The sequence below is a fragment of the Pieris brassicae genome, chromosome 1, assembly GCF_905147105.1.
Source record: "Pieris brassicae chromosome 1, ilPieBrab1.1, whole genome shotgun sequence".
Classification (NCBI taxonomy): Eukaryota; Metazoa; Arthropoda; class Insecta; order Lepidoptera; family Pieridae; genus Pieris; species Pieris brassicae.
Genome location: NC_059665.1, coordinates 23,536,710 through 23,556,668, shown reverse-complemented (window position 1 = coordinate 23,556,668; position 19,959 = coordinate 23,536,710). Strand labels below are relative to the sequence as shown.

At 41.0% G+C, this 19,959-nt stretch overlaps 3 protein-coding genes across 4 annotated transcripts; 1 reads left to right on the top strand and 2 right to left on the bottom strand.

Annotated features, from left to right (window-relative positions):
- Positions 1–326: 326 nt before the first annotated feature.
- On the bottom strand, positions 327–4,227 carry LOC123712904 (ribosome biogenesis protein BOP1 homolog). The gene is made up of 8 exons (XM_045666275.1): positions 3,981–4,227; positions 3,777–3,890; positions 3,518–3,592; positions 2,648–2,909; positions 2,415–2,577; positions 2,185–2,326; positions 1,751–2,080; positions 327–1,665 (listed from the first exon to the last, which is right to left on the bottom strand). The coding sequence occupies exons 1-8, from the start codon at positions 4,062–4,064 to the stop codon at positions 376–378; spliced, it is 2,460 nt and encodes an 819-aa protein (XP_045522231.1). The 5' UTR covers positions 4,065–4,227; the 3' UTR covers positions 327–375.
- A 605-nt stretch (positions 4,228–4,832) lies between these two features.
- On the top strand, positions 4,833–6,472 carry LOC123720481 (eukaryotic translation initiation factor 3 subunit F). Its single transcript, XM_045677105.1, has 4 exons — positions 4,833–4,994; positions 5,138–5,284; positions 5,723–6,219; positions 6,292–6,472. Exons 1-4 carry the CDS (start codon positions 4,886–4,888, stop codon positions 6,364–6,366), a joined length of 828 nt encoding a protein of 275 aa, XP_045533061.1. The 5' UTR covers positions 4,833–4,885; the 3' UTR covers positions 6,367–6,472.
- Positions 6,473–10,786: 4,314 nt separating this feature from the next.
- On the bottom strand, positions 10,787–13,964 carry LOC123720468 (DNA repair protein XRCC1). Of its 2 annotated transcripts, XM_045677084.1 has the most exons (10): positions 13,757–13,964; positions 13,568–13,678; positions 12,829–12,915; positions 12,566–12,730; positions 12,300–12,477; positions 11,925–12,215; positions 11,699–11,858; positions 11,452–11,627; positions 11,249–11,373; positions 10,796–11,177 (listed from the first exon to the last, which is right to left on the bottom strand). In XM_045677084.1, the coding sequence occupies exons 1-10, from the start codon at positions 13,805–13,807 to the stop codon at positions 10,902–10,904; spliced, it is 1,620 nt and encodes a 539-aa protein (XP_045533040.1). In that variant the 5' UTR covers positions 13,808–13,964; the 3' UTR covers positions 10,796–10,901. The 2 variants fall into 2 exon arrangements, with proteins under 2 accessions (XP_045533049.1, XP_045533040.1); XM_045677093.1 differs by lacking the exon at positions 11,925–12,215 and having other exon boundaries at positions 10,787–11,177.
- Between the last annotated feature and the right edge of the window lie 5,995 nt (positions 13,965–19,959).

Below are 19,959 nucleotides of genomic sequence, written 5' to 3'. Positions count from 1 at the left end.
ATATATAAGTTGTACTTTAAAAAAGTATTGTTACATGTACAAAAAATATTTAATAGTTTGTATAATTTTCCTCATTGTCCTAAATATTTTCATGGTTTGAAGCGGAGGCATAGGTACATAGAAAAACTTTCATGAGTGACCTCACAATTTATAAGCAGAAATCGAAATTAAAATTTCGAAGCTTAATAGAATAAAGTCTAGTATAAAAGAGCAGCCAGCCATAATTGAATCGATTTGGTCGGTAATGTATAGAACAATATGATTACTGTGGTACAATATAAACAGGGCTTAAATAGTATATCTGGGCGGACCAAATAGACAAAGGGTGAAATGTAACATTTATTGCAACCATAAGGATATAACAACGGCGGGCGACTACGAGTAAAGGCGGACGGTGCCGTCGGCGCCGGCGGCTGCCAACCAGGGCTGCGTGGGGTGGAAGCGCAGGTCCAGCACGCACAGGTCTTCGCGACGCTCCGGACCCCGCAGCTGCTTCAGCGGAACCAGCAGCGGGTTCTGCGTCAGTTCCTGGTACACCATACCGTGCGACACCACGATGCGCTCGTCGTCGCCGGCCGACGCGAACAGCGGGTACCTCGGGTGGAAAGCCACCGCCCTCACGGCCCCTCCGTGCAGGCGCAGCGTCTGGTAGGGCTCGCCCGACAGCTCCAGGTCGAACCAAACCAGCTTGCGGTCGTACGACCCCACGAGCACGTTGTCGCCGCCCGGGTGCACCGCCACCGAGCTCACCCACTGGGCACCCGTCAGCAGCTTGCGCACCAGCTGCTGCTTCACCAGGTCGTACACCCGCACGGCGCGCTGCGTCGCCACGAGCAGCCGCGGCTCGCGCGGGTGGAACACCGCGCACTGCACGAGCCCTTTGGTCGTGCGGAAGGGCAGCTGCGACCGCCTCCGCGAAACTTGGTGCACGAGCACGGCGCGCGCTCCGCCGTCGCGCACCGTCGCCGCGAGGTAGTCGCCGCGCGCGTGCCACGCCACGTGCGCCAGCGGCCCCAGGTGCCGCACGGAGAGCCGCACGCCTCGCGCCCAGCTCGCCTCGTCGACCTCCTCCCATTTGACGGCGGCGCGCGTGCGCTCGTCCATCTGCACGTCGTGCGCGGGCGGCGCGTCGCGCAGCAGGCGGTCGGTGCGCTCGGCCACGCGGTGCGCGCCCACGTCCGCGCCAGGGTTGAGCAGCAGCAGCCGCGCGCCCGCCGCCGCCGCCACGAGGCTGAGTCCGCCCACGGGCGTCCAGCGCGCCGCCGCCGCAGGCTCGCCCAGCGCCAAGGTGCGCAGGCAGCGGCCCGAGGAGACCTCCCACACGCGCACCGTGCCGTCCTCGCCGGCGGTGAGCGCGTACTGGCCGGCCGGGTCGAAGTCGACGCTGCGCACGAGGCCCTCGTGGCCCGCGAACCGCAGCACCTCGGCGGTGGGGAAGGGCTGCAGGTCTCGCGGCGAAGGCAGCCGCGGCACGAGGTCGTCGGCGCGGATAGTGAGGCGCATCTTGAGCGCTCGCGGGGCCAGGTACAGGTCGAGGCAGCGCAGGAAGCGCTCGCGCGTGAACCGCTCGTAGGCCGGCACCTCGCGCAGGGACGAGTGTCGCGTCGGCAGGAACGTGTACTTGCGCTTCCAAGGCGTCTCCCGCAGCTTCTCCCACTCCTTCGTCTGTAACGCGCGAGGGAGACGATGTAGGGCGGTGGACGATTGCGCCGAGACGAGTCGGCCGCTCGTCCGAGAAGAGAGGACTGACCTCTTTGCGGTCGAGCAGGTACTCGGGCGGGGGGTTGTAGCTCTCGGCGTGGGCGGGCGGCGGACGTCGCGGGGCGGGCAGGTGTCGGGGTGCCGCCCGACGCGAGACGGCGTCGTCGGAGCCCCAAAGGTCGTAGAAAGCGCGAGCGCGGGCGGCGCGGCGCCGGGCGGCGATCTCTCGGCGCGTATGGCTCCAGCCCATCTTCAGCGCGTGCACGAGGCGCGCCACCTGCATCTGCTCGGAGCGCGAGGGTAGGAACGAGCGTTTATGCTCGGGGAAGGCGCGCAGCGGAGTCGCCAACACCTCGCGGGTGAACCAGTCGGTCCAAGGCTGTTCGCGTGAGAGACGAGAGTGTAAAAATATATCAGTATTTTCTTTTTCAAGTCGATTTTGTCGAAGTACACTTTTGCAGTGAAGTCCCTGCGAGCCCTCACCTCATATTCATCGTGCGTCTCCGAAGGAACGTTACCGTTTCGTATCCTCTCTATGAGCTTCAAGTCGTCTTTGGACAAAATGACGTCCTGACCAGTGGAAGGATCTTTGACCGTTCGCCAAAACTCGGGATCTTCACATTTTCTGTACGAGAATAAACTAAAATGTATAAAATACGTCTCCATGGAAAGGGCACGCCCCGCAGCGTGCGGTTGCTGAAAAATGCAGCGACCTGAGGAAATCGTCGATGAGGTCGCGGCGCTGCGGTCTCGCTATGCGGCGAGCGTCTAGGTCGTAGCCCAGATGCGGGAACTCGTCGTACCACCAAGAGGGCACGTCACCCGCCGTGTTCACGCGCTCTTCCTCGTCGCTGGTGTCGCCGGATTCGTACTCGTCTGTGGAAAACCAAAAGTTATCGGCTTTTTCTTGAAGGGACTGACCCAACGCCACGGCGATCTCACTCACCTTTCTGCTGCACCGGTTGCGAGGTCACATTAGAATGTATTTCGTTTGATAATTTTTGTATGGAGTCGGAGACTCTACTTTTTGGTTGGTTTGTCATACTTTTTTTCCTTAGTTCCTTCTTTTCATCAACCTCTTTGTTTCTATCTTGTGTATCAGAACTGGATCCTAGCATTGGGCCTACGGACTCTGATCCACTGTCATCACTCTCTATTGTTTTATGTGAGCTCTCTTCATCAGAATCATTTTCACTATCTGTCAATTCCTAAAATGTAACACTTTTTCAAATACAGAACTGATACATTACAAAATGCATATAAATTTCATTTACTACACTGCCCAGGACTGTGAGGTGTCCACAGAATTATGATAGACAGCCCAGCTATATAGGTGAATAGCTCTTCTCCATCTGTCACATTGAGGTTTATTATTGTAATATGGTCAAATCAGTTTTACATAATCATATTCAGTAACATAGTTCTAGTCAAATTTCAATCTGTCCAGCTTCTATTGTTTTTAGTATTAATATAGTGAAATTATATATTACGCATCTCCAAATACAAATGTAAGAGATGAATTTTTACCTATAGAAGCCATAGTTCGCACTAAGTCTTGTTTCTAAATATAACTCATTAAAATGTATGCAAGTAATTTTCTTTTCAACAATTTTCGTGATTTATTCAAAAAATAATATTATGATATAATGTATTAACTTTTTCTTAATTTCATCCAAGTCCCTTTAAAAGTTCTATTATGATAAATCATTACAGACAAAATTTGCCTTGTTTAGTTTTTAATAGATACAAAAGATCTCACTACACATAAAATAAAAGGATTAAAAAGATATTTAAAAATTTAGATTATGATACATACTGAGGATTCATCAGTAGAGTGGCCCGAGTTATTATCTCCGAGAAGGGAGTCAACATCATTATCAAACAAAACTTCCTGCAAAAAAAGTAAAAACTAATTAATAAAATGATGCATTGGAACACAAAGAAATTCACAATCAGATGTTTTCCATTAGGCTAACTTAGATAAAATATTATACATCGAAATCTAGGTGTTGTTATAAGTTAAAACATTATAGGTAGTCTTATAATAGTGTAAATTAAGTTAATATGTAACTAACATCTTGTTCTGTATCCGATTTCTCGTCTGACTCGTGTTCAGAATCACTAACATCATCTTCATTGTCTAGTTCACCTTTTATTAAGTCTTCGTCTTTATCACTATTTTCATTTCCCTGAAAGTTAAAATATACAATATTAATCACTCAAATTCACTTCACAGGTAATTTGAGCAAGTACCTTTTCAGATAATATATTTTCCTTACTTCTTGTGTATTACTACCGCATGGTTTAATAGTCCCGTCAGACTCTATCTTCCGTTTTAACAAACCAGTTCGGAATGGAGGCATTTTAAAATCATACTCTAATAATAAAACTTAAAATTATAAATAGCATTGGTTTATTAAAATTGAAAATATTACATTTGTAATTTGTATACATTAATAAACACGTGCACTAAAACACAGAACACATAGATATCTTATAAATTAGGATTTAGGACCACAGATCACGTAGAACCCCAGTTCCACAGTGGACAGTAGATACCTAGAAATGGTATTTAGAAGTGGTAACAACCACAGCAAAAGAACTATTGCCATAATATTTAAAAAAAAACAGCAAAATGGCAAATTCTGTAGTCGTTTACAGTTATTTTGCCTGTGTTAGTAATAAAAGCTTAAATTAACCATATTTATTTTTGTAAATTTCGCAAACGAATTATACAAATTTATTAAACTCTCCGAAACTAAAATTTATAATAAAAATACTTTGAAAGTTATGGGTAAATAATGTTGTGAACGTTATTTATCAAGATTTGGTTATCCATATGAAACTCTAATTCATCGGAATCCGAAGAGCTTAACTCCTCAGGTCGACTGGACAACTGGATAACTTGTACAATAACGATTAATTGGATAACTTGTAAATTAAGTTAGAAAATTTATATAGCTTTTAAGTTAGTTAATTATTACTTAACTTCTACATACATTTGATTTTCCATCTGTGAGCTAGGCTACCAATTGTTGACGCGAGCTGTCATTTTCATACAAATTTAGTTATCGACTTTCTACACACACTTGTCAACCGTCACTCTGTATTATTTCTAAAAGTTTTACCTATAAAAGCATTCTGTGGCCCCGAGTCTTTACTAATCTTTCTTTTAAACGTCAACATGGCGCTCAACTTAGTTGTTAAAATTCATCCCGTTGTATTATTTCAAATTGTTGATGCATACGAACGTCGAAATGCAGATTCACATCGAGTTATTGGCACCTTATTGGGTATTTGGTCTCTTACTTTTAAGTGTTTGAATTTAGACTACATAGCCTTAACCGTGCGGTTTCAGTTGTCGGTTTTCATGTGTGATCTCTATACATGTTTGTATAATAATTGATAAACTACAGGTTATGTTTTTGGGTTGCAGGCACTGCGGACAAGGGAGTCGTGGAGGTGACCAACTGCTTTTGCGTTCCGCACAAAGAACATGCCGATCAGGTGGAGGCCGAACTGAACTATGCCATGGATGTGTATGAGCTAAATCGGCGAGTCAATGCTTCTGAGAGTATCGTAGGTAATAACATTATTTTCTAAATAATATTAATTGTTTCTTATGATAAATTATTAACTTTTGAATTCTCCAGTATTAGGTAAAAGTCAATTCATTGTTATAGTGCTTCAATTGCTAAAACATTAATAACATGGTAGAATAACTACTGGTCTGTACTTAATAATTTTAATGAGACAGTTCAACAAATTATTATTCAAGTTGTCAGCCTAATTTGTATTAACTATGGTTCTATATCCTTTAACACTACTGAAATTTAGGAATAGTAGGAAGTGGTTGGGAAGGGTGTCGAGGAATCCCTTCCTCTACAAATTTCTAAAGCTTCCTGTGTAGTTATAATTAATAAACCATGATCAAACAGGCCATATCGGGCCTGGAACAGTGTAGAAATTTAATAAAGTTCTGTTGGAGGAACTATTGATTTAAAAAGCGAGTCCGCCTCAGGCTGGTGGGCCACAGGCAACGAGGTGACGAACCACTCGTCGGTGATCCACGAGTATTACGCGCGCGAGTGCCGCGAGCCAGTGCACGTGACAGTGGACACGTCCCTGGCCGGCGCGCGCATGGGCCTGCGCGGATACGTGTGCGCGGCGCTAGGTGTGCCCGGAGGTAAGCAGGGCTGCATGTTCACGCCCGTGGACGTGCAGCTGGCGCGCTACGAGCCCGAGGTGGGCGCCTTGAGGCTGTGCTCCAAGACGGTGGGCGGGCGGGGTCGCCAGGTGCAGCCCGGCGGAGACCTGGCGCTCGTGGCCGACGCGTCGGGGCGCCTGGGTTCCCTGCTGGAGCAGGTGCTGCAGTACGTCGACGAGGTGGTGGCGGGCCGCGCCTCGCCGCACAACGCGGTGGGCCGGCAGCTGCTGGAGCTGGTCAACTCCGTGCCCAACATGGCCGCCGACACCTTCGCCACGGCCTTCAACGCTAGCGTCAAAGACTCGCTCATGGTGCGTGTCGTCTTTTCTCTTAGCTCACTCCTCGACTTCAGATCTGCCTCTATATTGGAACTCCTTTCGCAGGTGGTGACTCTGGCTCAACTCATCAAAACACAACTTCAACTGAACGAAAAGCTCACTCTTCTCACCTCTCAGTGAAACGCTTGAAACTCTCGATTTGTACGAATCGGTTCCGCGAAAGCGTCGGCGTCTATTAATGTTTTGTAAAATGTTTCATGTAATAAATAATTATTTACGATTATTATATCGGACTATTATTGTGCGCCGAGACGCGTCCTCAGATCGGGCGTGAAATCTATGAAATACATTGTACGGTTCCTGGGTCAACGGGATGCTTCAAATAATAGAGATTTATTGATTTACTCTATATTTACCACTCGCGTGTTACAATAGAATATGAGCGAAATAATGACGTGCTAATTGCTATATACCGAATGAATACAATTTAACAGTCAAAGAGAGTGCCTACGTCTGGCTATGCTCTCGGGGTGTAACTCCCATGATTTAGTTCGCTATGAACGAATGTAGAAGAGAGTGCCTGCGTCGGGCTATACTCTCGGGACGTAACTCCCATGATTTAGGAAATCGTCACGCTTATAAGTGATCGATATGTACAGCCATGGCACGTACAAACATAGGAATTTGTCAAGCTTGTAAATGAGCAAGAATGTACGAACCTTGGCACGTACATAGGGATCATCACGCTTATAAACTAAGAAAGCCTGAGTGAGCAAAATGTACAGCCTTGGCTCGTACATACTCCCCCAGGCAAAAAGTGCAAGATGAATATGTAGTGCTTTACAAGATGAAACCATTATATGCTTAACTTAAGGAAATGTTTAACAGTCTCTAAACTTATGTTAACACTTCTTATACTATTCCACGGCACTATCACTAACACTAAGAAATATCGGAGTCCGGTCCCGGGTGGGTCTCCCTGACGCCACTGCGAAACCGGCTGCTGGTTCAGCTGATGCTACACCTACTGCTCCGTGACGTCTCTTGATCTTTATATGATCGTAATGTCCTATCCACTACCTGTCTTGAGCACATTCTGAGAACTATCATGAGCATAAAAGTACATTACTGTGTTGTTGATTGAAACCATGACCTAGGTTAAATATGATTGTTATAAAATGCAACCGTACCTCGGTAATTTGATATCTACATAATATTATTCATTGTATTTGACGTCTTTCACAGTAGGTCAATCCACTAGCTAACATATGATATTTTGCTGAACTGGCATTCCATGTATTGTTTATGATATTATATTATTCATCCTTTTTCACGTTATAAAATTAAATATGAATAGTTATATCTGTAATAATAACTTTCACTCAATATTGAATGTAAAGTTTCGATGATGTATGTTATACATAAATGGAACTGTATTTATTTATGCTTAAAGGAATTTTAAGTATAATTTTATAGATGGTGCTTTTCTTTCTTTTCCTTTGGTTACTCATATTGGACTCATAGGATTGCATTACTGAATAAGTTTGCTGTATGTTAATTTTATGAAATCCTGAATCGGTGAACCTGCGATTGTGCGGAGCGATAACGCTTCGCAATCTTCCCCTTTTACGAAAGATATCACTCTTTCTGACCATTCTTTTTGACCTTCCTGTAAATTCCTGTCTATTCTTAACTCCTTTTTTTCTTCGAACCTTCTGCTTTTTCACGAATGCTTGTTGCTTAATATATTTCTTGCATTTATTGATAGGCAAAACATTTAATTTGAGTACCACCTTTTTTGATCCATGCGAACGTTTCCTATTACTGTTTCTAGTTATGATTCTATTGTTTCTTACAACCTTGTCGGACCCTTGTGTTAAGTTGCATTGCAAATACGCCCCCGTAGGCACTTTAATCGGTGCTTCCAACAAAGGTTTAGATAATACTAAGCTGCGATTTAGGTTTTTATTAATCGTAGAAGACATGGATGAAGACAAGTTTTGTTTATCTTCTGTTTCTTGCTTGACTTGTAAGCATTTCATTCTCTTGATACCCACATTAACGCGATGTGATTTATCTTCTTCGCTTACTTTACAATCAAGTTGCGTTTGCTGCTCTATGGGTTGCCATGTCGGCTTGCTAATAGATTCAATGGATAATTTACCATCAATGTTCTTTTTGGTACTCACATTGGGGTTATTATTATGAACTGAACAACTGGTCATTGTAAGTTGACCTGTATTATGTTGTAAGGGACCCCCTTCTGCCCCGGAAATGATGCCATGATGCTCCATGCTATCTGAAGTAAACGATTGTACTACGCTCTTTACTAATTTGGATAATTCTCCTCCTTGACCAATATCTGCATAAGTACTGTGCTTATCCATAGGTAATTTACTACCAGTTTTCTCCTTAGTAGAGAGTAGCGTAATTTGATCCGTACTTGTGTGAAAGGTCTCTCCTACCCCGGAAATGAAGCTGTGATGTTCTATGCTCTCTGAAGATAACGATTGTACTACGCTCCTTACTAATTTGGATAATTCTCCTCCTTGGCCAATATCTGCATAATTACTGTGCTTGCCACCATTTCCTGCTATTTCTTCCACCCTTGCCGAAGACGAAGAATTTTTATTTTCCATTTTATATTGAAATGATTGCTCTTCTTGCGTAGTAGAATAATTTAAATTTAAATTAAATAGTGCATCGTGCAGGATCGTGTTATGTTTTTGAGAACAAATCATGCATCTTTTATGCGAGAAGCAAACTTCCACTTCATGTTTAAGTAAACAATTTGTGCAAAGCTGCAATCTTAAAATTGTATCAACCCTGTCATTAAAATGTTTTGCTAAAAATGATTGACAATTAAACAGGCCATGGTTAGATAAGTTGCATAATTGACAATATTGTATTTTATTTTCATTTCCTCGTTTATTGAAATGCGTCGACAGCGATTTTTTGCTGATGCTACATTTTGATGAAGGTCGCTGTTGTTTTGCAATTAAGTCTTGTCCGGTTTGATTATTAGCCATTTCCAAGGCATATAATGAATTTTTTGAATTATGTGAATCCCTAAGTACCGGTGATTCCATATGAATTTCTAGAAAATTCTTCTGTAGGCTTTTAGAATGCAATTTGAGATTTATCTCTCTTCTATGGTGCCTATATATAGCTTCCTGCTCGTAAAATTTATTCTGATACTCCGTGTTGGAGCCTCCAAGATCAGCATCTATTTCGATATGGGTTTTAAAGATTAACCCCCATCGGAATTTTAATATTTCTAGGGCTTCTTCAAGATCATATTTATCCAATGACGAGTATCCATTAGATAGTTCTAACATACTATCAAAGGACCTAAATAAAGCTGCTTGTTTACGAAGCAACTCTTCGGTTTTTTTTGAATACCTGAAGGATTTCAGGCTGTCAGTGAAAGAAGCTTGGAACAAATTCTCCATTATGGTATATATTATTAACTAGTTTATATATAATATACTTAGTAAATTCTTAAACGAATGTTTTATAAAATACGTAGTAACAATGCGTTACCATTCGCTTCTGCCTGATAAAATGCTCAGAATAAATGAGATAATTCTCAGAATTATAGTGCTCAAAACAAATGGAAAGGACTTACCTACTGCAATGGCTGCTTTCCTCTTCTTGTTATGTTGCGTGTAGATTACTACCCGACGTCTTCCGCCACACCGTGTTGACGGATACGGGATTGTTTATTATCTTTTAAAAGGACCTCCTAGACCCTTTGCTTGCTTCTCTGCTACGCTTCTCTGTAAATGCTTGTACCTCCAGGATACATTCTGTGCTTTAAACAATTGGAGAGGACTTACTGTACCGAGCGCTGTCGCTTGCCTCTCTATGTTGAAGATTGACGTCCGTCGCCTTGTTCTAGGTTGAAAGGACGCCGATATATTTGGACTAGTCTGGATCCTTGAAAACGTTGCTCTCCTCTTTTCTATTGATGCGGATGATAGTATTTGATTTGCTTGATGACCCAACGAACCAGCAGTGGGATGTTTTTCCACGGCGCCGATCTTCAGGAAAACGGAGTAAAACGCGAACGCGATCAACTGAACGCGAAAGACCCGCTATTCCCGGATAGCTCGAAGGACCAAAATGTACGGTTCCTGGGTCAACGGGATGCTTCAAATAATAGAGATTTATTGATTTACTCTATATTTACCACTCGCGTGTTACAATAGAATATGAGCGAAATAATGACGTGCTAATTGCTATATACCGAATGAATACAATTTAACAGTCAAAGAGAGTGCCTACGTCTGGCTATGCTCTCGGGGTGTAACTCCCATGATTTAGTTCGCTATGAACGAATGTAGAAGAGAGTGCCTGCGTCGGGCTATACTCTCGGGACGTAACTCCCATGATTTAGGAAATCGTCACGCTTATAAGTGATCGATATGTACAGCCATGGCACGTACAAACATAGGAATTTGTCAAGCTTGTAAATGAGCAAGAATGTACGAACCTTGGCACGTACATAGGGATCATCACGCTTATAAACTAAGAAAGCCTGAGTGAGCAAAATGTACAGCCTTGGCTCGTACATACATTGAGACCCGAAGGGGTCCGCTCGGCTCGGTCGCGTCTTACGACCGTAACTGAGACGAGATCGGGGTGGCGTCGTTTGTTTTCATTAAAAGAGGTTTTTCATCCGTGGGCACCGTTTAATTCGAGACGATCGGTGTTCACTCGGACGACGGATCGGGACCGAGCGAGTACCGAACCGGGTCGGGGGCCGCCCGCAGGCGACGCGCGGCCCAGAGCCAGGCGGGCCGAAGGGGATCGGCAGCCCCGTGCCGCTCCGGCGCGTGTCCGCCTTGGCACAGCACGTAGGACGCCCGCCCCTCCGGCTCCACGTGCGCTCCCGACGCCCGCAGGTACCGCTCCAGCAGGGCCCGGCGCGACTCGGAAAGGCCGTCGCAAACGCCGCACGTCCATCCTTCCAAGCAGTCGCTCAGCAGCTGAAACGAAATGCGACGTGACCGACGAGCGTCGACGACGACGGCAGGGCTCCGCGGGCGGCGGGAAATACCTTGTCGGGCGAGAGCCGCGAGCGTCGTCCGCGCGGCGGTGAGTCGAGGCGGGTGACGTCACCGTCGTCGTCGCCGTCGCCGTTCGCTCGGAGCACGCGCTCGATCTCGTCTTCCGTGTCGGACCCTAAACGACGAAACGTCGAAAGTAAAATAAACGGTTTAAAGGCGACTCCTTAAATATTGAAATGCGGCGAAATCCGACCGGAGCTCTCCTCGGGGTCGGCGACGTCCGGCGGCCGAGGCTCCGTCGCGTAAGGCCGCCAAGGCATCCGGCGGCGAGAGCGGGCGCAGTCCTCGATCCACTCTCCGCGCACGGCCACGCACGCCACGCCGCTCGCTCGCACCGCTCGGAGCTTCGGCGTGTTGGAGAACGCGCATCTGGAAACGAGATCATCTCGCACTTTAGTGGAACTCTTCGAGCCGTCCCTTCGACCTAGAACGTCACTCACACGAGGTGCGTGCAGCGCGGCGTGTAGTCGGGCTGATACCGCGCTCCCAGGCTCAGAGCCGCGTCCCTCAGGAGACCCCTCCGGGGATTCTGGTAGCCGCTCAGAGTGAACACCACGCCCCGCAGGATGTCGCCGGCGCAGAACTCTTCGTCCGTTGTGGCTAGAAGAAGTAGCTAATGAATACCACGAATGCTAATCGCGTAGCGACTGAGAGGCCATCACTCACCACTATGAGCCACGGCGCGATTGGGAGAAAGCTTCCTATCGACTGTTAATTTATTTGGAGCAGTCTTTTTGCTCTCTCTGTCTTCTCTTTTATCGCACGACTCTCTCTTCCTCTTCTGATTCTTTTCTTCGTCATTTTTGTGAGAGAGACTAGAGTTTTGACCGCCAGCCGCGGACGCGCCTCTGCAATCTCGCCCTGAAGTCGTTTGACCGATCGGGACTTTGCTCAAACTGGTCGACGGGTCGGAGATGTTTTTGAGCACGTTGGACGACGCTTGTCTTATTTTGGCATCTGTAGAAGATTGCGGAAATTTGTCTCTAACGCTGAAGCCTACTTTCCCCGGTAGTCTCCTACTTTAATAAATAACGCTAATACCGGTGGCGAGGGCGGCGGCCGAGGTGGGAAGGCGATGCCGCGCGAACAGTTCTCCGGGCCGGAACGTGTCTTCGTCGTCGGAGGTGGTCTCCAGAGGCAGAGTAAAGGCAGGCCCTCTGCCCCCGACGGCCTTAGAGACTTCCTCGGGGGAGAACACGTGTATAAAGGAAAGGCCATACTGAAATTGTATTAATTTATTATGAATGCTGGGTTGAGGATAGTTACACACGGTTACCGTTGTTACAACTCTCTAATTTGTGCGTCACCTGGCAGTGCTTGTTGTATGGCTGTGAACACACCACCCGCAGTCTGTCCCAGGGCCGTAGTCGCGTGGCGCTCAGTTGTTCGCCAGAGAATGTCCTGACACGATCCACGCCTGATCCTCGGCGGGACTCACTGGCCGAGACGAACACACAGCTTGGGACTAGGACCTTATGTTGTCAATCATAAATCATAACAAACTCATTATTAACCATTAATAGTACTCAATATTAAATCAGGCAATTCATATATTAAATCAAATAATTACCTCAAATGGATCATTAGGTTTCTCTGAAAGTCCAACCAATACTTCAACTAATGCTGTATGGTGAGCTCCAATCTGCACTGATTGGATCTAAATTATTTAAATAACAAAAACATATAAGTCTGTTATTTCAAATAAGATAAGAAGCTTTCTCATTTTAAATTATGACTTGTGTTATCTATGGGTTAAGTAATTTGATATTTCTAAATTTGTGTGTTTTGGAATTTTCTACATTTGTAACTTGTTTTGAAATTTTTGTTATTTAATAAAATCTAGATGTTCTATGAGTTATGTTCAGTATTGAAAGAACAACACAAGCAGTATGAAATCATATGTACCAACATAGATACAGTCCTAAAAGTATTATATTTTAACATTTGTTTGCTGATTTCACATAGCTGAATGTGCAGTTCATTCTAAATTTCATCCCTCTTATGTACCTTATTGCATCCACTTATCATTGCTGTAAAATTTTATGAGTAAATATTTGTTTCAATATGTTATCCTAATTTTATTGCCTGAATAAAATTAATTACTCATGAGATTAATGTCCTAACAAGAATTTCATGTATCCTGCTTCAAGTGTCTACCAACAATTGTTCTCAAGATTCAAGAATAATTTAACTTCAACATAAATAATCATGAGAACTGAACACTGTGAATAATATTATTTACTTATTTTAATTCACATTATTGTTTTAATGGTAATATATAAACATCGAACATTACACAAAAAAAACACCTGAACAGCTTGGGTCAGTTGAAGAACAACTGAGCAGGTTGCTTCTCCCTTTCGGCAGAGCCATTTCCTTTTGGTGATGTCTGGTATTAGCAGATTACTTGCTGGGTTACCCTGAATAATTCATTCAAATGGTTTTTAGCCTCCCAAGTGTTTCTACAATATTTACATGATATTAAATTAAAACCTTACAGGGTCTTCATTGCTAAAACTAACAACATAATCAATTTTCACTCTAGGCATTTCTCGTCTTGCCAAATCCACGTTTGTATTTTATAAATATTACTAGATTTAAATCTATTAATTACATTTTACCATCTCTAAATAAATAAATGTTTATAAGTACTATAATTTTTAAGATTTTATGGCTTGTGTAGCAAGACCTTTTAGCCAAGTCAATATGTTGACTAAATTTGTAATATGTATGGGAATGACATTAGCTTATGCTTTGTCACGTGACCATTTTCAGACAAATGCGTTTGGTATACGTGGGTCACGTGGCACGTAGACACTGTAGAAAAGTTATTTAGTCCTAAGCGCCTGCGAAAGGCCGTAATAGTATATGGTTATTGTTGTGAATCAAAATTATCGTAACCTAAATTAATTATCCTCGCATAATGACTATAATCTAATAAAATTCGTTTGAAACGTGACAATAATATGTTTCAAATGCTTTAAAGTTTAAGTTATACAAGTTACAATGCATTCATACATGTGTTGAAAAAAGAAAGGAGAACCTAAACCTTAAATCATAGTGTAAATTTTCGATACTAGTGTAGCATCGGACAATAATTCTCGTACGGTTCCGAACACAGCTCACAGAATATTTATTCATTTATATACGGAGTCTAGCCATATTGATACCAAAAAGTGCGCTTTTGCGTAATTGTATTGTTGAAATCGCTTCGTTCGCAGGCAAGAGACATGTTACTACACTACCACAAAGACATAGTGACATCAGTCACCTGCTGTTCGTTGCACCTTATTCCGTCATATCTCTGATTCCTAATGTTACATTTATATACCTTATAAAGTAAAAACTTTAAAATAAATATTATAGTTAATTAGCAATAGGAAGGTGCAAAATGGACATAAGAATGCGAGCAAGGTCGGAACATTATTTTTGTACAAAATTTTTGTAATAAATAAATAATTATTAATTATTATTTACAGTTTTCGATTAAGGTGGAATTTATGGAAAAGTCAAAGTCAAATTATTTGTTTCATATAGATAACACAATGTACACGTATGAACGTCAAAACAAGAAATATACATTAAATGCTTCTAATTTTACATTTACTGCCAGTTCTCAAATGAAGGGCGTAGAACGGAAGAAAAGAACTGGCAATAAATTATCTGAAACTCTTTTTAATCGCCAAGTTTTTGTTTTGTATTACACAACGTTTGTAAAGAGCTGCAACCATTAATTACACTGTGTTCCACAAGACATCTTAAGTAAGAAATGTGAACTTGGCTACATAAGAAAATAATAATAATACTTATTATACTAAAATAATTTGATACCACATAGATCACGGTTTGTTCCCACTTCACATTAAAATAGTCGTGGATGTAGACGATCGCCCCAGAGTCTGGAAATGCATTTGAGAGATTCAGACGCGTTACCTCTTTTTACTTAAGCAATTCATACCCAAGCACTAGGTTCGTTTAAATATTCATTTATATTATAATAGGCCTTAGCAAGCAGTTTTACTTCAATCTACGATTTAAATTTATTTATTGACAACACTTTTATCTCACTAGGGATTTTGTTGAAAACTTGGAAAGTCTGTATATTCGCAAAATGTTCAATACGTACAAAGTATATTACGTACGTAATAAGTAGTACTCATATTTTTTTTATTTTTCGGATTTGTTCTCACAACAACTAATTTGCAAAATGAAAAAGAAACATATTTAGTTACCACTTTGAAGAAATAATAGAAATAGTACTGCCGATTGATAAATAAAGTGTGAAAATAAGATTGATCAGCAGTTGATGAAGTTTTAGGGTAGTTTTACTTTAGGTTGTTTGGTCCTTATTTGGTTAAAATAAAACTTCCTAATAATTCGTTGAGAAGAGGTGAAGATGGAATGTGGAATGTGTTTAATTTTTAAAAACTGTAGATTTATATACAAAAATTATCCTACCTGGCCACTAGTGGTAAACATGTGGTACCAAGATGCGAAGGGTGCGTAGACAATAAAATCGAGGCGCGGCAAAAAGTTGTCCTAACGGTAACGCAATTAACTGTTCTTTTCAGAACGAATTATTGTTTCATGACGACACGTACTAATCACCTACAAAGACCAAACTAAAATTAGTGTTTGAGTCAAGCTATAATTTGGTTTGGTTTTAATTAGGTTGGGTGTTGGTTTGGTGCAATTTGAATGCAGATTTTGAGTTAATATTGTTACGAAGACGGGTCGACTGCAATGTTTCTAGATTTTTCCACTAGTTAGAGAAGTTTTCAGCAGGCTGAAATATGATTTTTGACCGTTTCAGGAGAGCCTTAATCACATATTAGTTAATTGTAATTTCCATAATGTTACCCTAGTTTTCAGGAAGCTGAAACATTTTTTCAGTCAGTTTCAGAACATGTGTAGTCGAGTGGTGCAGTTTTCAGGAGACCCGCTTTCAGGCGTTTTCAGGCCTAGGTATAACCCTTTGATGAAGGAATATTCTAGACCGAACTTTCTAGGTGTGAGACAAGGACGAAATGATACGAGAGAGATAGAGAGAAGATCAGAACTTTCTCGAAACTAGACTGAGCACTCTAGAACGCCGTACGACAAGGACGGAGCAACGTGCGAAAGAGACAAAGAGTGCGGACCGTCTAGAATTGTGCAATCGCTACTCAGTAGCAAGCCCGCCTAGAAAGTTCTCGAATATTGTTTAGAATTATTCCCAGGGATATATAAGCGAGCCGAAACGCGACTAGTCGCCTTTAGTTTGGAATGCGATAACAAGAGCGAAACACCGAAGCGATAAAGTGCGAATAAAGTGAATATAAGTGATAAAGTACTGTGTGAAGTGTGCATAAGTGAAGTAATTAGTGATTGTTTTCTGTGTGTAATTAGTGCATCTCTGTGGTTAATTTGTGCCCATAAATTCCTCATTGATTTACCAAGAAATAAACCCTTGAATAAATCTACGGCATTTTCTATCCGATCCCTTAGCTCGTAACAATATCATCGAATAATTCTAGTTTTCATTAGTGATTTGCTACTAGTTTGAATTGTCTCTCATTACGTATATAACGTATTACGTATATAAATCCAATTTCAGTTTAACTTAAGTAGTCATTTATAATTGTTGATTCTTCAAAACCTATTTCCACTTAAAATTGAGAAGTGCTGTTTCACAGCAAGTACTTAATGAAATGAAAAAATGGTTTAATAAAGATTATAAAATAGAAACTTAGTCTGGTATGAAATTATTACCCTCAATAAACATTTTATGTGATATTTGTGCTCCAACATCGATATAAGCTTAAGTTTGATGCTAATTTTTAGTTAATATTGTAGATGTTAACTTTTGTTTATATCAGTGATTTGCTACTATAAAATATGCAAAACCTGTTTGAGTAAGGAATTAATAAAAATTGTATGTTATGTATGTGATAGGTTTAATTTTGGTAATTGCATTAATTGACCTGTCTTGTTTAGTAGGAAAAGCTATTGAAGTGGTACACATTACTGCCTTACCTGTAATAAGAAGTAAGTATAAGTAAGTGTATGAAATAAACGAATACTGTACATCTAACACCTGTACCTACAGGTCATTCATATATGCATAAATAGTTAGGAATGAATTTAAAATAAACATACTGGTAGTAAAAAAAAATTTCGTAGTTATTTTTTATTAAATTACGGCAAATATCTAACGTGTTGCGTAGTATAAATAGAATATTAATTAAATATAACAACTTATTATACAATTACTACTGTACCAAATTAAATGCATTATTAATATAGATGTATTCGTATTTATATTTGTAGTTAAAAACAAAAAAATCATAATTAACTAATAAATATAAGTAAATGTAAATGGCCAGCAAAAAACTCAGTATACTCAATATTACAAAATATGTTTATTATGGAATATAAGATGCAGGTATCACTTATTCCTCGCCATTCAATTTGTATACTCATCGAAAAAGAAGACAGAGGGGCCGATATATAGAACTCATATAAAATAATATTCTTCATCCCTCACCATCAAATTAATTTTCAGGTACATAATATAACACATAAATTAATATAATATAAGAATTTAATAAAAAAAATTCAATTGGTGGTTTCTAATATATTTAATTGCGTCTATTACGTTCGCATTGATTAATTGATAGTAAAACTCTTAACTTTAAAATATTAAATCTAGTTTAAATCATTATAATTTTACGTGAACGTTTAAGAAAGCTAGATAAAATTAAAATTGCATATATTTAAAACTAAAAACTCTCAATTAAATTTTTTTTTTCGTTGAAACGTCCATAACCTGTTTTTAAAACAGTTTGGCCGTTAATAAATAAAATACACAGCACCGGTCTCAGAACAGTTTCGACCGCATTATGGCCAATTTTAAACATCAAGTCCATCAAAACTCAAAATTGTCCCCGAGTTTCCCAGTGGTTTTTGGAAATCGTGTCTCAAAAAGTGAACTCCAGACTTTCCTAGTGACATGAGGCACCTTTGCGTCTATTTTTCTTAACCATAAGAATAGATAAGTTTATACTTTTAATAGATAAGTTTTTACGTTTAAAACAAAAAACTTGGCGATTAAAAAGAGTGGCGGAGAGTTTATTGCCAGTTCTGCTCTTTCGATCTACGCCCTTGATTTGAGAACTGGCAGTAAATGTTAAACTTAGAAGCATTTATTACGTATTTCTTTTATGACGTTCATAAGTGTACATAAATGATCTTGCCGATTGTAGGGCTCTTATTGAAATGGTACTCTTGAATGTTGCACTCTATTATGAAATTAACAATATTTATAAAACTTTTGTTATTAAAACCTGACTTAAATTAAATTTTTGTGTAAGATTATTTTAAAAACAAAGGCTTGATTACACTCCTGTAAATAAAAACATAACTATAACGATATCTATCGAGTTAGATAATAGCTAACCTAACATAACTCTGTAAAGTAGTCTTGAACTAGACATACACTGTCACTGTCATTTGAACAATTGAGGAATGAGGAAAACAACATCATTTTGTTGTGCTCTTCCTCCGAGGTCAACCAGTCTCATCATTAACATCATAGTGTAAACTGCCGGTGTCGCCTCAATAATCTTATGTACGAATTTATTAATTTATTTTTTAAAAGTCTGGCCATAAATACTGTTACAATTGAAAATTAACAAAGTATTACATTTGAATATAGAATCTGACATTTTAATATCATTGTTCATTGGGTTTTTTCATTTTGGCGCCAATACATTATACAATATTTTCCGATATTAAAATGGAGTTTGGTGATAAAGAGAACATTACACAAAGTAGGTATGGAGTCAAATGCAATTTTGAAACTCTCCATACGCTTGGTATTAGTATAATATTTATGTACCGGGCTATTAATAGGTACAACGACACCTCCTGTGTTTTTGTACGTAGTCTTCCAACGAAAAAGGTGGTCAAAGCAGTAAGGGACAGAATTCGAAGAAATTCTGTCCGAAAGCAAAAGATTTTATCTCGGGAGATGAAGCCTATAAGAGACGTCCTAGTAATTTCTTAACTGATAATTTAAAAAAGAATAGGGTGGTAAAACCGAAACAACTACTGAAGCGGCACGCAAAGGGAGGTCATAGCAACATTTTGTTTGTTGAATTTTTTTAAAATTGAGTAACATTTTAAACAACAAAATATAAATATAACCATAAACATGGTTATATTCAGCTCAAAGCTCTAAGTTAGCTTTCTAATTAGTCGACAGAGTGCAACGTGGGTACTATCCGACTACAGTGATGTTTTGGTGGAGTATTAGCTATGAAGGAGTGACTGAGCCATACTTTTATGAAAAAGGTATCAAAACATCGGCACAAAATATGTATCAATATACCATTCTTGAGAAGGTATCAGTGAAGCCCCTTAACAACACCATGTTCAAAAACCAAGAATGGTCCTTCCAGCAAGACTCGGTGCCGGGTCATTAAGCTCGGTCAGTCTTGGTTGGAAACGAACGTTTCGGACTGCATCAGAGGTGAAGACTGGCCGTCGTCTAGTCCCGATCTTATTCCGCTGGATTATGATTTATAAACGCTGATAATTTGGAGTCCCTAACACAATCCGTACGATTTTTCCCATTAAAAGAGCGTGCTTCTATTGATATGTGGCCTCAACGTTTGAAAGAGTGTGTTGCAGATAATACAAGAGCAGTGTTGGTCTAGTA

Coding starts and splice junctions, on each gene's coding strand:
- LOC123712904 (XM_045666275.1), bottom strand. CDS start 4,064: ATGCCTCCATTCCGAACTGGTTTGTTAAAACGGAAGATAGAGTCTGAC. Junction 3,891..3,980: donor GCGGTAGTAATACACAAGAA/GTAAGGAAAATA, acceptor TTTAACTTTCAG/GGAAATGAAAATAGTGATAA. Junction 3,593..3,776: donor AATCGGATACAGAACAAGAT/GTTAGTTACATA, acceptor CTTTTTTTGCAG/GAAGTTTTGTTTGATAATGA.
- LOC123720468 (XM_045677084.1), bottom strand. CDS start 13,807: ATGCCTAGAGTGAAAATTGATTATGTTGTTAGTTTTAGCAATGAAGAC. Junction 11,628..11,698: donor CCGCGCTGCACGCACCTCGT/GTGAGTGACGTT, acceptor TCTCGTTTCCAG/ATGCGCGTTCTCCAACACGC. Junction 11,178..11,248: donor CGCGGCTCTCGCCCGACAAG/GTATTTCCCGCC, acceptor ATTTCGTTTCAG/CTGCTGAGCGACTGCTTGGA.
- LOC123720481 (XM_045677105.1), top strand. CDS start 4,886: ATGGCGCTCAACTTAGTTGTTAAAATTCATCCCGTTGTATTATTTCAA. Junction 4,995..5,137: donor AGTTATTGGCACCTTATTGG/GTATTTGGTCTC, acceptor TTTGGGTTGCAG/GCACTGCGGACAAGGGAGTC. Junction 5,285..5,722: donor TGCTTCTGAGAGTATCGTAG/GTAATAACATTA, acceptor AGTCCGCCTCAG/GCTGGTGGGCCACAGGCAAC.